Source organism: Mobula birostris, chromosome 10 (genome assembly GCF_030028105.1).
Source record: "Mobula birostris isolate sMobBir1 chromosome 10, sMobBir1.hap1, whole genome shotgun sequence".
Lineage (NCBI taxonomy): Eukaryota > Metazoa > Chordata > Chondrichthyes > Myliobatiformes > Myliobatidae > Mobula > Mobula birostris.
In genome coordinates this window covers 125,403,464-125,418,303 of record NC_092379.1, presented here as the reverse complement: position 1 = coordinate 125,418,303, position 14,840 = coordinate 125,403,464, and the positions used below count along the sequence as shown (strand labels likewise).

The 14,840-nt window shown below is 40.6% G+C and overlaps 1 protein-coding gene across 1 annotated transcript in view; it reads right to left on the bottom strand.

Moving 5' to 3' along the window:
- The window catches only part of LOC140204315 (insulin receptor substrate 2-B-like), a 52,762-nt gene extending 43,944 nt beyond the window's left edge, over positions 1-8,818 (bottom strand). Inside the window, exon 1 of the mRNA XM_072270932.1 lies at positions 5,059-8,818. Within this exon, the coding sequence (XP_072127033.1) occupies positions 5,059-8,647 (3,589 nt within the window). The 5' untranslated portion in view covers positions 8,648-8,818. The remainder of the gene's footprint in view (positions 1-5,058) is intronic.
- Positions 8,819-14,840: the final 6,022 nt, after the last annotated feature.

Below are 14,840 nucleotides of genomic sequence, written 5' to 3'. Positions count from 1 at the left end.
GAAATGGCCAAACCAAAGGAAAGCTCACAATCTATTTACATAGCTTACAGCATCTAACTAAAGTTTACTGCATTTATTCATGTGCATCATGAAAATAGACTATTAAAGAAAATTCTTGGCAATAATACAGAGCAACAGATGCACACCTGTTTTCATTAATAATGCATCTTGATTATTTTTTGATTGATGACCTAGGTATTGAGGACTATACAATACATTCATGAGTATAAATACTAGGGATGAAATCATAAGTGCTGCAGTTACAAAAGTCACGATGACAACAGCACAATCCAATCTTGGAAAAACTTCCATTTTTTCCCTTCAAAGCAGATTATGGAAATTTGTGATTTTGTGCACACTTCGTTGGACTTTTTGATTACGAAGCAATGATATATTGGAGTTTTCCTATTTTGATTTGAAAGAAAAATTCTGCTTTTAAACTGACATTCAAAAAGATCCAAAAATTTAACCAGAGTAGAACAGTTAAAAATTATGGTCACTGGTTTCTAGAACAGTAAGTGTGTGAATGTTAGTGCATATACAATCATTTTTAAACTACATTTAAGTAGATCAAAAGGGTTGCAATAATTGAAATTTCCAAGTTATTACATGAATTTTAGTAACCATCTCCCACCCGCCACATAAAATAACACATTAGTTGACTTAGAAAAATCTAACATTATGGAAATTACCTGTACATTTTTAAAGTTTTTTTCTAGTAACATGTTTGCATGGTATTAATTACTGAATAGAGTATATATTCCAATAATTTAATTAAGGGCAATTAGGGGTGACTGTTCAATGGCTTTTTAAAAAAATATAGTAAAGGCACATGAATATGAGTAAAGAAATTTAATTAAATAAATAATACAACAAACATTGTACATGCATATTTCCTTATTGAGAAAATTGATCCAATATTACATGTATTTGTTGGAAAAATGTGAAACTTTGCTTTCAGTAACTGGTGTAGCAATAACTTAAACCAAACATTTCCAATAACTGTCGATCAGTCCTGCACATCAGCTTGGAGGAATTTTAGGCCATTCTTCCTTACAAAACTACTTCAACTCTGGGATATTGGTGGGTTTCCTTGCATGAACTGCTTGCTTCAGGTCCTCCCACAACATTTATATAGGATTAAGGTCAGGACTTTGACTTGGCCATTCCAAAACATGATTTTTCTTCTTTTTAAAACCATTTTGTTGTTGATTTACTCTTGTCTTTAAGATCATTAACTCGTTGCATAATCCAACTTATATTAAGATTCAGGTAACAGACTGCTACCCTAACATTCTCTTGTACAATGTCTTGATGCAATTTTAAATTCATTGTTCCCTCAATGACTACAAGCTGTCCAGGCCCTAAGGAAGCAAAGCAGCCCCAAACCACGATGCTCCTTCCATGATGCTCCACAGTTAGGGTGAGGTTTTGGTGTTGGTGTGCTATGCCCTTTTCTATCCAAACATAACAATGTGCATTTCTGCCAAAAAGTTGAACATTTATCTCATCTGTCCACAGAACATTAGCCCAGAAACATTGTAGAACATGGGTGGCCAACCTTTTACATTCCATGCGTCAATTTTTTCACGCATAAGTTCAGATGCAATTTTTTCATGCATGAGTTCTATATTAACGTATCTTTACAAGAATTGAATAGGGGTACAAGAGTTGGATGGTGCATCTGAACTCATGCGTGAAAAAATTGACGCATGGAATGTAAAAGGTTGGCTACCGCTGTTGTAGAACATCCAGGTGGCTTTCCGCGAACTTAAGATGTACAGTAATGTTTTCTTTTTGGAAAGCAGTGGTTTCCTCCGTGACGTCCTTCCACGAACACCATTCTTGTTCAGTGTTTTTCTTATAGTGGACAAATGAACAAGGACTTTAGCAAGTTCTAAAGATTTCTGTAAGGCCTTTTGCTGTTCTTTTTCACATCCATCAGCTTTGCACGTTGTGCTCTTGGTGTGATCTTTGCAGGATATCCACTCGGAGAATTTCCCGCACTGTGGACTGATGAACGCTCAGGTCTTTAGAAAAGCTTTTGTGGCCTTTCCCAGCTTCAAGCATCTGTACAATTCTTCTTCCTAGGTCCTCTGAAAGTTGTTTTGATTGAAGCATGGTGCAAATAAACAGATCTTTCTTGAGAAGAGCAGGCTCTGTTGGTAACCTGACCTTGTGTGTCTTTTTTATAGGGCAGCAGGACACCTCCACAACCCACACCTCCAATCTCATCTCATTGATTGGAACACCTGACTCCAAATAGCTTTTGTACAAGGCATTACTTTTTCACATACTTTTTCCAACAGATACATGTAATATTGGATCATTTTTCTCAATAAGATAAATGAACAAGCATGTTTTTTTGTTTTTATTTAATTGGGTTCTCATCTAGTTTTAGGACTTTTGTGAAGATCTGATCATATTTATGGAGAAATAAGAGAAAATTCCACATGGTTCACAAACTCTCTAGCACCACTGTAAATAACATTCCAACCTATTTCTCATGTGCATTTTTTTTTTGCCAATTCCACTGATTTTAGCAGTTGACACAGTCATCCCCAGTGCATTTTTAGGTTATTACTCTGTAAAACTTGCCATCTCCCTTGTCTCCCCACAATCTCCTTTAACAAAACCCTTGGACATTTCACTATTTCGTCCCTCTTCCCTCCGGGAGAAGGCTCAGGAGCTTCGTACGGCCAGATTTGGGAACAGCTTCTTTCCAACTGTGATGAGACTGCTGAACGGATCCTGACCTGGATCTGGGCCGTACCCTCCAAATATCCGGGCCTGCCTCTCGGTTTTCTTGCACTACCTTACTTTCCATTTTTCTATTTTCTATTTATGATTTATAATTTAAATTTTTAATATTTACTATCAATTTGTAATCCAGGGAGCAGGAAGCACAGAATCAAGTATCGCTGTGATGATTGTACGTTCTAGTATCAATTGTTTGGCGACAATAAAGTATAAAGTATATAAAAGTGTATTCCCCTTCCCACCCCCCATTCTTAATTAAATTCCTCAATCTTTTGGAAGCAACAATTTTAAGTGTGAATATACCCCCAGAAGATTTTGAATACTTTTCCACTTTAAGGTGAGATAAACAGACACTTTTCTATTCTCCTTGTTTACATGCAGTCAATTTAGTGATTTACATTAGTTTTAAAAAATATTCTTGCTGATGTACCTGTCTGACTTCCTTGTTTTTAAACAAAGTAATAAAATCACTCAGTGTTGGTAGCATTCTTTCATTTCATCTATCAACCAATACAAAACATAAATCATATACAATATTGCTTGATTTTGAATTGGAAAGTTATTTAACACAACTGACTTTTGTGTTAAGCCTCAGTGGATTTGCACCCAGAACAGTGTATGATAGTCAGAAATATGATGGCTAAATTTCAAAGAATAAAATGAAAATGACAGTCACTGACCAAAAGTAATACAATAAACTTTTATACGCCTGGCATGAATAGTTTGTCTTTTTCAAATATGCGATTGAAACATTAACTATTCAGCAGTTCCAGATTTGTATACAATTGTGAACATAATAGAAAAACTTTTAGCATGGTGTTTAAAGTAAACTGAAAAAGCAGTGCTGAACTAGTAAGTTGAAGATTTTACCTCAACTGCCTCCCTACAATTTCAAAACATCTCACAATAGTACTTGTTTGCCCTGGTGTCTTTTGCACAATGTACTTCATTTTGTTTCAGTAAGAAATTGTGGTGCAACATTTACTCTTTATTCATCATTGAATCCACAGCTTAGCCTCTCATTGTGCTGTTCTGAAGCTCATGGATCAATAAGCCAACAGTTCGCCAACTCACCATTTAAAACATGATCCAGACAACAATTAATTCAACAATCACTGGAAGTATTACTGCTATAGCAGTACCCTGGTTAACCAAAAATCCCATACTTTATTAGAAAATTTTTCCATGCTTTGTTAATTATGACTTCCTTTTTAAAGCATTAGGATATGTGAATTTGGCAAAAATTCAAGATGACTATCAGATCAGTTAACTTTTACAAAGACAATGAATGTGGCAATATCACAGCAGTAACAATGAAATGTAATACTCCTCATTATCAACAAAATCCCCTTTTCAGTTTGTGTAACACACTTCTGAAAATATATTGTGCTACTTCCCCCTATCCCAGAGGTTCCCAACCTTTTTTATGGCATGGCCTCCTACCATTAACTGAGGGGTTCGTGGACCCAGGATGGGAACCCCTGTCCTATCCTGATTAGAGTTTAACCATTCATAGGAGAAATATTACAAGTTTAAAAGCTACAAAACTGGAAGTCAATTATTTGCGTCCATTTCCTCTCACTCAAAAATAACCAGCCTGCAGACCAAAATCTACAATTACTTGGATTAGTCCTACAACGAGCAAACAAAAGTACTGTGTTTTATCGTTTAGATCTATACCATTCATCAGGCTTTAAACATTAAGTTATAAAGATCTTTTTTCCCCCATTGTTACGAGGAGCCAATGACTGGAAAACGTGCTGAACTACAGTGAAACAAATCCACCCAAGCAAATTTAAACCAAGAATTACAATTGTAAAATTGTACAGAACAAAAAAGTAACAATAGCTATATAATCTACCTACCCCCAGTTCCAAAGGTTAATTCTCTATATATGTGATTACTGCTGCAAATTTAAAAAAAAGACCATCTGTTGTCCTAAACTACCATTTAAGTACAAGATGAAAAATGTGGTTGTGCAAAACTGCATTAAAAAGCTAACATCTGAAAATAATGAAATAATGCATTCAGTGTAGAATAAATGCAAACTTGCAGTGAAATAGGATAGTCAAATTATTCTTACTTCCTCCTGTTGTTTTAACATAACAAATCAGATTTAAAGAGTGCATCTACAGCATACAAACCCAAGACTATAGATCATCCATTTCACTGCATACAACTTGTCAAGTCCCTACAGAAACTCCTACCCTCCATTTTGACATTCAGTTAATATTTCATTGCTTCATACAACCTTGTACTTTGATCACCTGAAAAATGGAAAACAAAAGCAGAACAAACCTTCAGATGTAGAGGTATACTTCAACCCATCAGATTTGGTAAAATCTATGCTGGCATAGCCTCCAGAATCTATTCTGCCGGCGACATGGGGTCGATCTGAAGCCTGCACACCTCCATTCGGTTCACAACATCCGTGATCCTCCCTCAAGTCCAAAGCAATATAGTTCAATCCATTCTGAAATCCTGCAGATGTATTCCTGCACATGGTACTTCTGTGTTCATCACTGACATCATTTTGTTTAAGCCAAACATTATCAAATGAAGCAGAGCTGTGCCTTTTACTCCCATCAGCAAAAAAAGGAGACGAGGATGCGACTGAGGGTGTTGAGGAGAATGTCTCTGAACTGTGGCGTCTTCTTCCTTGTGGGTCAGCACGGATCACCTTTGGACCATGATTGGCATCAGGGGGAGGATTGAGGACAGGAAAGGTATTTATACTAGGATACTGATCAATAATACACAATCGCTTTACAATGTCAGTAGGACTAGCCAACTCTGCACTGTCAGGTTTTGGCGAAGCAGAAGGAGTGGCTGTTACCGCCAAATTAAAAGTCATTTCTGTGTAATCATCTACCTCTGCAGGTGTGTTGACACAAGCAGCACCGAGAGGAACAGTGATGTAGGCATCATTTGGCTGGCTTCTAGTTACACTTGAACTTGAAACAATGGGCATACCAGTCAAAGAATTTGAGGAAAGAGTAGCTGGTTTTGGTGACTGTACATCCAAATCGACACTCATGTAGTCTGACAACGGGGAGCGTCGATGCTCACTGCTGGAGCCAAGAGATGAAGGAGATCCTTCTGCTGAAAGCGAGTACGGCGTATTACTAGTTTTCTCACTAAAAGCAATATTAATATATTCTCCTGGACTTTTTGGCTCAGGTGGCAAACTTTGCTCAAACAGTCGTGGTAAGCTGTTTACTTCCGGCATGCCCAGTGATAATCTTGTAGGTCTTTCAACCCTGCCTTTCTGTACAACACGATCACCTTGGCCAAGTGTCCTTGGAGAATGCGATGTTTCGTGAATTAAACCACTGTTGGTAATACTGCCAGTAAACAATGATGCCTCCCCATACATCAACCTTCCTGGTGAACACATAGGAACATATTCATCATGCTCACCGTTTTCTTGTGAAGGAGCTTTGAATGATCGAGGCAGTGAATAATACGAGCTGTAAGACTTTTGAGATTCAGGGCTATTGTGATTATAGAAAACATCACTCGATAATTTCCGTGTATTTAGATTTCTTTGGGACATATCCATATAGTCACTATTTGATAACTTTTCATTGTTGCTGCTCAATAGTTTGGAACTATATTCTGTAAACATGCTTCGCACTGGAGAGCTGCTATCATTCGGGGACATCACCATGTATCCCCTGGAGTCCATTTGACTTATCGGCAAAGAAATAATTTGTTTTGGAGCAGACATGCTTTTAAAATTCATTGGCATATAATCATGATTTCTATTATGGCTGGCAGATGCAACTCCAGGCATCATTGGCATATAACCATCATCTCTTTGTCTATTTTGGCTTTGGTTAACTGATGACCCAATCTCAACATCACTATAATCTCCATGGTAAGGATTACAGGTCAACTTTGGTGATGCAGAACATGACAGCTGATTACCAATACCCCCATAGTTTGAATCAACATTAGACTCTTCCAAAGATGAAGTTGTCTGTGTAGTCTTTTGATGCATTATCACTGCACCAGGTGTGGTTAGAGAATGGGTCCTCTTTCTGTATCCTTTTTCAGCAATCATGTAGTCATCTCGTACTCTGCTTTCAGGATTTACAGCATTAATATGTCTGTCCATTGAGATGTAATCACACAAACAACTTTCTTCTTGAATTGGTGGTGTATTACCAAGTGAATCTGGTGTATTGCTCCGAACACGGAAGTACCTAAAGTCCCCAGGACTAGATCCATATTCATCAGAGGAAATAAACCCACCATCACTTGGGGAACCACAAATAGATGAACTTGATGGACGAGTGAGGGGATCAGATGCTGAACCATGTCCGCTACTGGAAGAAACACTTACAGGACTTGTGGTAGATGGTAGGTATGTCACTGGCAGAGATACTGACCTACTATGGTTTGAAGGGCCAAATGGTGGCTTTACATACCTACTACCCCCATCTCCCCTACTTAAGCCCATTCTTGCAGAATTTAAGTGGATTAAACTTCCAGTTACAGACCCAAATGGCCTTGTCATTGTACCTTCACCTTCACTAGATGTTCGAAAACGGTACGCCTCATTTTTGGATGCAGAAGTCCCAGTCACACTCTCTGTTCTAGAACGCCTCTGCAATCCAGTCTGACTAGGTGGCAAATTACCAAGGTGTCTCCGCGTCAAAAATGATATGGGATTAGTCCCAGAGGATTGGCTTTTACTTCTGGGACGAAACTCAGCAAAAGCTTTCAAAGCTTTCATTGTCTCCAAAATGGTTTCATGCATGTTTTGAGCTACCACGGAGTCATCCACCTGCATCCACAACTCACCAGGGCCAATTGAAGCGGAACGCCCCACCTCAATAAAGAAGAAGTTCTCAGAATGGCCACACCTCCTGATGTTCATCAACTGCAAATGCACAGAAGGCACATCAGAATTGATTTTAACAAAATGGATCATCTTGCTGGAAAGACACAGTCTGTACACCCCAGTCAGGTTCTTAGTCTGCCCTAACCCTTTTGGCTTCACGTTAATCTGCCACACTTCCTTAAAAACAGTGCCAGGAGTAAAATTGCCATAGTTTTCTTCCACTTCATCAGGATCCATAACCGTCTTCTTCCCCTCATTCATTAGTTCACTTATGGCCAAATACCAGCTTTCTTGTTCTTGGTCGTTCTCTGCCACCATGGCAAAGTATTCGTCTTTTGTGTACAGGGCTATCAGGTACTTGTTTTTGGCATCTGCTCTCCGACTGACCGTGAAGCACTGATAGAGAGGGATGACTCTCTTCGGGGCGGTCGACCGATTCCTCCATTTCTTCTCGCTGTCGTAGTACTCCAGCCTAGCCGGACCCAGGTGGCTCTGGCCCTTCAGTACGAAAAAGCGCTTGTGACCATGCTTCTGCTTCCTCAAGTAACCGTGCTTTTTCACGTCCTCGTAACCGTCCATAGTAGTCGAGGTGGAGGTGGTAGCGGTGGCGGCCGCCGCTCGCGCCACGGGGGCCACCGGCTCCCGCGCGCCCCCGCCGTCGTCGCCGCCGCCACCGGCCGCCAGCGTCTCGCGCGCATTGGAAGCCGAAGCCGCCGCTGCCTCACGCGGCGGAGGCGCTTGAACTCCGAGCTCGAGCCGAACCGTGTTGTTGTTGTTGCTGGCGGAGAGCCTGTCGCGCGGCGCCGACTCCGGCGCGTGTCCACCTCTTACCGTTGTCGCCGGCGACGACGGTGGCGGTACCGACGGCGTGTGTGGTGTTGTTGTTGTTGTTGCTGCTGTCGTCACCGCCGTTGTCACCGTCCTTCTCCTGGCAGCCGTATCTCCGGCGCGTCTGTTGTTTTCATTGTCCCCTCTGTTGTTGTAGTGTCGGCGTAGTAGTAAATGCTCCTGGTGGTAATAATTGGGCGAGCTCGCCATTGTACCGGCTGCCCCCTGATGGAAGGAAACCCTGCCACCACCTCCTCCCCACGGAATTGCTCGGCTCTCACTTTACCTCAGGGTTTTGGCTGCATAAACATCTCCCTGGCTGCCCGTAAAAAACACACACATCGGAATGGACTAATTTTTACCCCTTCTCCCCGCCCCCCTTTTCTCAGTCACGGCAAAAAAAACAACCTGTGACGTACGCTCCGTAGAGTGAACCGTACTTGCTGCTCTAACGTGGGTGGGCGGAGTCTCCAGTTTATTGGCAGAATGGCCTGCCAGTTACTATCGCACAGATCTCCAGGTGTACTGTCAATCGTAAACCGGTGGCCTCTAGATCGGCACGTCGATTGGTTCATTTTCATCCATCTTGCGGCTGTGCCAATCGGGTGCGAGAAGGGCGGGATCAGTAAGCTGAGTGTTTTTTTTCCGCTCCCGCCCCGTGCCAAGTTTGTTGGACCTGCAAAGCTTTGCTGAGGCGAGGTATTGTGTAAATCAGTTTGTAATTGAGTAATTTCACTTCTTATTGGCTGTTGTGCAAGTGGTGGTGCTAAAGCTGCAATACGCTAATTTTTTTAAGGAAAAATCTTTCGTTAATTTACATTCATCCAGCATCCAGCAGTTCGTCGCTATCATCAGAAAGACTAATGGAGGGGAAGGGAGATGAATAATATAGTTAATGCTGCAGAACCGGCAGTTAATTGAGATATAACAAATGCTTGAAAGGGAAACAGATTTGGAAAATTTGTTTTGCTTTTAATATATAACTTCAGTTAAGTCTTATATATTGATAACTTCTATATTTACATTTAAATCGACACCCTCTCCCAAACAGTTTTGAAGAAATGTTGAGGCACATCATGTTCATTCCTCCTGAGAGTTGTAGTTGATAAACACTTTTTTTTCCGCGAAAGGGAATCCTTTGAGAAAACTGCATTTGCCAGAAAGCCGTGCAAGCGCAGGCGTGCTTTTTTACCCCCACCCCCTGCGCATTCTTGTGTTGTTTACACCAAAATCTGTGATGAATAAGCGTTTGGTATCCGCAGTGAAAAGAGATGTTGTTACCTTCATACGCACTTCGGTATGCCGGAGATTGAATGAATCCAATCTGCTTATTCTACATATTCCTGTTCTGACACTTTTAGTCTTTAGACTGATAATGAGAAATAAAGGCGGATGGAATGACTGTCTTTACAGGGCGGTTCTACATTATTGATTCATTGATATTTCAAATACGCCTTATCCCGCACTTGTTTCAGAATTGTTGGTTCCCAAATTATGCTGCTTAAAAAAACATACACACACACACACCAGGTTGATAAAATACTGCAAATCTACTGTGATGTTTCTCAGATTTGTGACTCGTAAAAACAGGTTTTCTTACTGAATAAGGCCTCTATTTCTAATTTACAAAAAAAAATGCACGCGCGTACGCTACAATCTGGAACAAACTGCTTCTCTTATTTGGCTCAAGGGCACCTGCCTGCTGCAACAGTCGTCCCCAAGATTATTAAAGTTAAATGATAAATAAGTACAAATTTACAAATTACTGCACAAAAATAGGAATATAAGGAAATATGTGAATTTTAATACATTGTAGTCCACTGTAATATTTAATAAAAACACACATTGTTACAGTGGAGATAGCAGTAAAAGCAATTTATTTGTCTACATAACAACCGAAAGCAATAGAGTGTGATGTTTGGTCAGATAGGGATGTAGGCGCTCGAGTCCTAAAATATGACTGGAATCCATGAGATGTCATAGAGTTCCAGTTAAACGAAAACAAAACCTTACAGATTTTCATATCACCAATCATACCGAACTGTGTCGACATGATGAAGCAATACTCTCCTACATTGAACATCACTAGGGGAAAGCAAAGATCACACCGTTGGAGGGATTTGGCGGGTCGAGCAACATTTCTGGTAGTGGGGGGTGGGGCAGAAGAAATCGTTGCTGTTTCAGGTCAAGACCTTGCATCTGTAATTCCTTTCCTCTCACAGATGCTGCTTAACCCACTGATTCCCTCTAGCAGTTTGCACTTTGTGTTTCAGATTTCCCCATCAACAGTCATTATATTCTTTCGATAAACAATACAATGTTTTCCGAGTACATGAAATATCTACCACAGTGGCTTTCGTAGTAGTGCAATCACTCCAATCTAGTAAAATGTTCTGCTAAATCGTGGTTTAATGGCTGTAAATGGTCCTCAAATGGCTGTAGAGTCCGATCTGGGATCCACATATTCTGGTGTAGTGTGGGCAATAGTTATGTGGTGGCTGTGATTAGCGGCTGGCTGGGTCTTCTTGGTTGTTCAGTCTCTCCTTTCGTTTGTTCTCCTGCAGTACAGCTCCCTCTCGATCAGATTTCCTCCAGGTGTATCGAGTGAGTGAAATATCTTCCCAGATTTCAGATTTAATGTTGAATTTCTTTAGGCGGTTTTTGATGTTATCTTTGAAGCATTTCCTTTGCCAACCAGGGGCTCGCTGATCCTCCTTCGTCTGGGAGTAAAGGATCTGTTTGGGGAGACGTGGGTAAGTCATCCGGATGACATGATCTAACTATCGGAGTTGGTATTGCTTTAGAATGGTGGAAATGCTGTTGACGTTGGCCTCCTCCAGTATGCTGGCGTTAGTATGCCTGGCCTTCCAGCTGACAGTGACGCGGTGTTATAACTACTGATCATCCAAGTCCTAGAAGATGTTTGTAAAACTGCCTTGCCACACATTTTGAGGGTAAATAATTTACCTTCATCTCGCCAGCCTGCCTACTTGTCCTCCAAATTATTAGTTAGTATGAGCATCTCATTGTGAATACAAAAATATTGTTACCACCAAGTTCAATCTGCAGTGTGGAATTAATGCAATTAAATAAAATCTATTCTGAGTAATTCCACATTTGAATAAAGTGTTATTAATAAACAGTAACAGTGCAACTGAATATTACAATTATCTAAAATTTCTTATCCAGGTACATTTCTCATTGTTTTGAGAAATCGGCTGTGGTTCACCAAAAACTGGAAAATAAAGCGTCAAATTTAACACTCAATACACTTTATAATTAGATACCAGCCTTATGAAAGTGTTAGCTGAATGATAATCATAACAAACACTGACAGCCCCAGTACATTTAGTGGTGTGCACTTATTTAGTATAGAGGCTTGGATAACCCAGACATCCCACCCTGCAAAAACTCATTTCAGGGAGGTAGCATCCCCGCCCCCTGCAACCTCATGTACCCCCCCCCCCCCGACGACCTCCAAGGGTGTATGTAATACTTTGTTTAGTGATTTTGTCTAATCAGTAAACCAAGTTGGGTATATGCAGATAATGTGACATTAAACTATGTACTTATGTTTATTCTATTACAACTTTAAGCAAGTCTACAGGGAGTTTGGCCTCATCACGTAGGACATCAATAGAGTAGCTCCTTAGCAGCTAGCCAGCTAGTTTAAATAACATTAGCTATACTAATGAACGAATGACACCTGTTAAACTCACCTCAACATGTCTTTTACATTTTAACCCACCATGGGTAATAGAAAAGTCACTGTCGCAAACAGTGCAGCGAGCAACATTGTCATTATTTTTGAGGTCGACTGTAAAGCCCGCCCATAGAGAAAACTGATAGGTCTACTTAGCACAAAGAGAGACCAACCAGGGTGCTCGCTCTCCCGCGCCCTCTCAAAAAAATCAATTTCTGGGATATTGTATATAATTTCTGGGCATCAGGGAGCCGCTATCAATATGCAGGAGACTCCCAGAACTTCCGGGAGAGGTGGGATGTCTGCAATCTAGAGACCCAAATTCAAATCCCTCCTTGGCAACTGTGGAATTTATATTCTGAATAATAATGTGGAATTTGGAATAGTAGCTGGTCTAAATGATGATGTAAATTACTGGATTGTTTAAAAAACCTATCTGATTGCTTAATCCCCATGAGAAGAGGAAATCTATCACCCTTGCCTAGTCTGGTCTGGTCAGTACGTGACTCCAGGCTCACCCAAGATGCCCTCTGAAACTGCCTAGCAAATAACTCATTTGAAGACTGCTCACTATGATCGCCTTCTTAAAAGTGATTAGGTGTGGACAAAGATTGAATGAATTCCAACATGTGCTTCTGTCAGGAAGGTGGTGGTAAAGGTTCTGTGAACATATCACTTGTCATCTAAGATGGATCACAACAGACATAATGGTGAAGAATTTGCATTGGTCCAGAGTGATTCCCTTTCCAGCATCCCAAGCATCATACAGACCAGTGCCCAGTCATCTTAAAATATTCCACTTGATATTTACATGAATGAGACATAGTCAAGGTTATGGTGCCTAACAATGGCCTGGTTTTAGGGTACAGGATTTAGAATTCTTTTCACAAAGGTGCTAAGTATAATCTGGCAAGTTAATCTTCCCTCCCTTGAGTAAAATATTGTGGCTGCATTATATAAATGCAAGAGTTTCTGCATATGCTGTTCATCGAGACCAACATACACAAAATGCTGGAAGAACTCGGCAGGTCAGGTAGCATCTATGGAAAGGAATAAACAGTCACTGTTCTGGGCCAAGATCCTTCATCAAAACATCTCAGCCCAAAGCATCGGCTGTTGATGCCCCTTATTGCACAAGAGGTCCATTAAAGAATCTGATAGCAGTAAGATAGAAGCTGTCCTTGCGGCTGGATGTAAGTGCTTTCAGGCTTTTGTATCTACTGCCTGGTGGGAGAGGGGAGAAGAGAGAACGTCTAGGGGCGGGTGAGGTCTTTGAATATGGTGGCTGTTTTACTGAGGCGATGAGAAATATAGACAGTGTCCATAGAGGGAAGGTTGGTCTGTAATGTGCTGATCTGCGTCCACATCTCTCTGCAGTTCCTTGTGATCACATGCAGATCAGTTGTCAGTCAAGTCACTATGCATCCAGACAGAATGTTTTTTTATTGTGCATTGATAAAAATTGGTAAAAGTAATCAGGGACATGCTGAATGTCTTTAGCGTCCTGAGGAACTATGAACATACAATGTGAAAACTGCAGTTGGTATTTGGTCCCTCAAGCCTGCTTCACCATTTAATAGGTTTTGGATAATCAATCCTGCATTCCCATCTACTCATGGTTTTTCTTTGTCCACTTTGTTATCAAGACTTCGTATATCTCTGCTTACAGTCAGAGGTTAATTGGCCACTGTAAATTGTCAGCTGCTGACCTATCTGTGCGATACACACAAAATGCTGGAGGAACTCAGCTGGCCAGGCAGCCTTTATGGAGAAGAATAAACAGTCAATGTTTTGGGCCAAGACACTTCATCAGGATTGCATCAGGAGCATCTATCTGTGGGCTCCTGCAGAATGAAAACAAATTCTCATGCAGGCTTGAGAAACAACACCTCAATTTCTATCTGCTCAATCTGCAGCCTTTCAGACTACGTATTGAATTCTCCAAACTTAAGCTCATTCTTTCTCTATGTATCAAACTAACCATTTCTACCACTCATCTGACTGTGATATTACCTCAGTTTTTCTTTTTCCATTAGTGTTTGCATATTGTTAGGAGCAGTAATATAACAGTAAAAAGGTGACTGGGAGAAACTAGGTATTCTTAAAGGCTATCAGGGCTGCCATTGTGTGGAGCCGCAGGAGATGACCAAGATTTTTAATGTCTATATCTCTTCAGTGTTTACTAAGGAGGATATCATGGATGCCAAAAAAAAATAGGGTAGTAAGTAATGAGGTCTTGGATCAAGTGCACTTTATGAGGAAGGAGGTATTTGCAGTCTTGAAGCACATTCATCATCATTATCAGGTGCCATGCCCAGTCTGAGCTTTGACTGCCATGGCCCACACACTCCTGTTTCAGGTCAAGTGGATCAATTCATTGTTATTCATTTCCAGTTCTCTGCCTGCTGTCTCCATCATCATTTGTCTTTGCCTTCCTCTTGCTTTCATCCCCTCAATCTTTCCCATATTTACCATGCATTTTAACTCCTCTTTCCTAATCACATGTCCAATGAAGTTACATTGCCTTTTCATGATCTCATACATTATTTCCCTGTTTGTGTTTGCTCTGTTCATGACATCCTTGTTAGATATTCGTTTCGTCCATGATATTCTTTTCATCCTCCTCAAAAACCACATCCCTGCTGCTACAATTCGTTTCCTCATGTTACTAGATATTGTCCAATATTCTGAGCCATATAA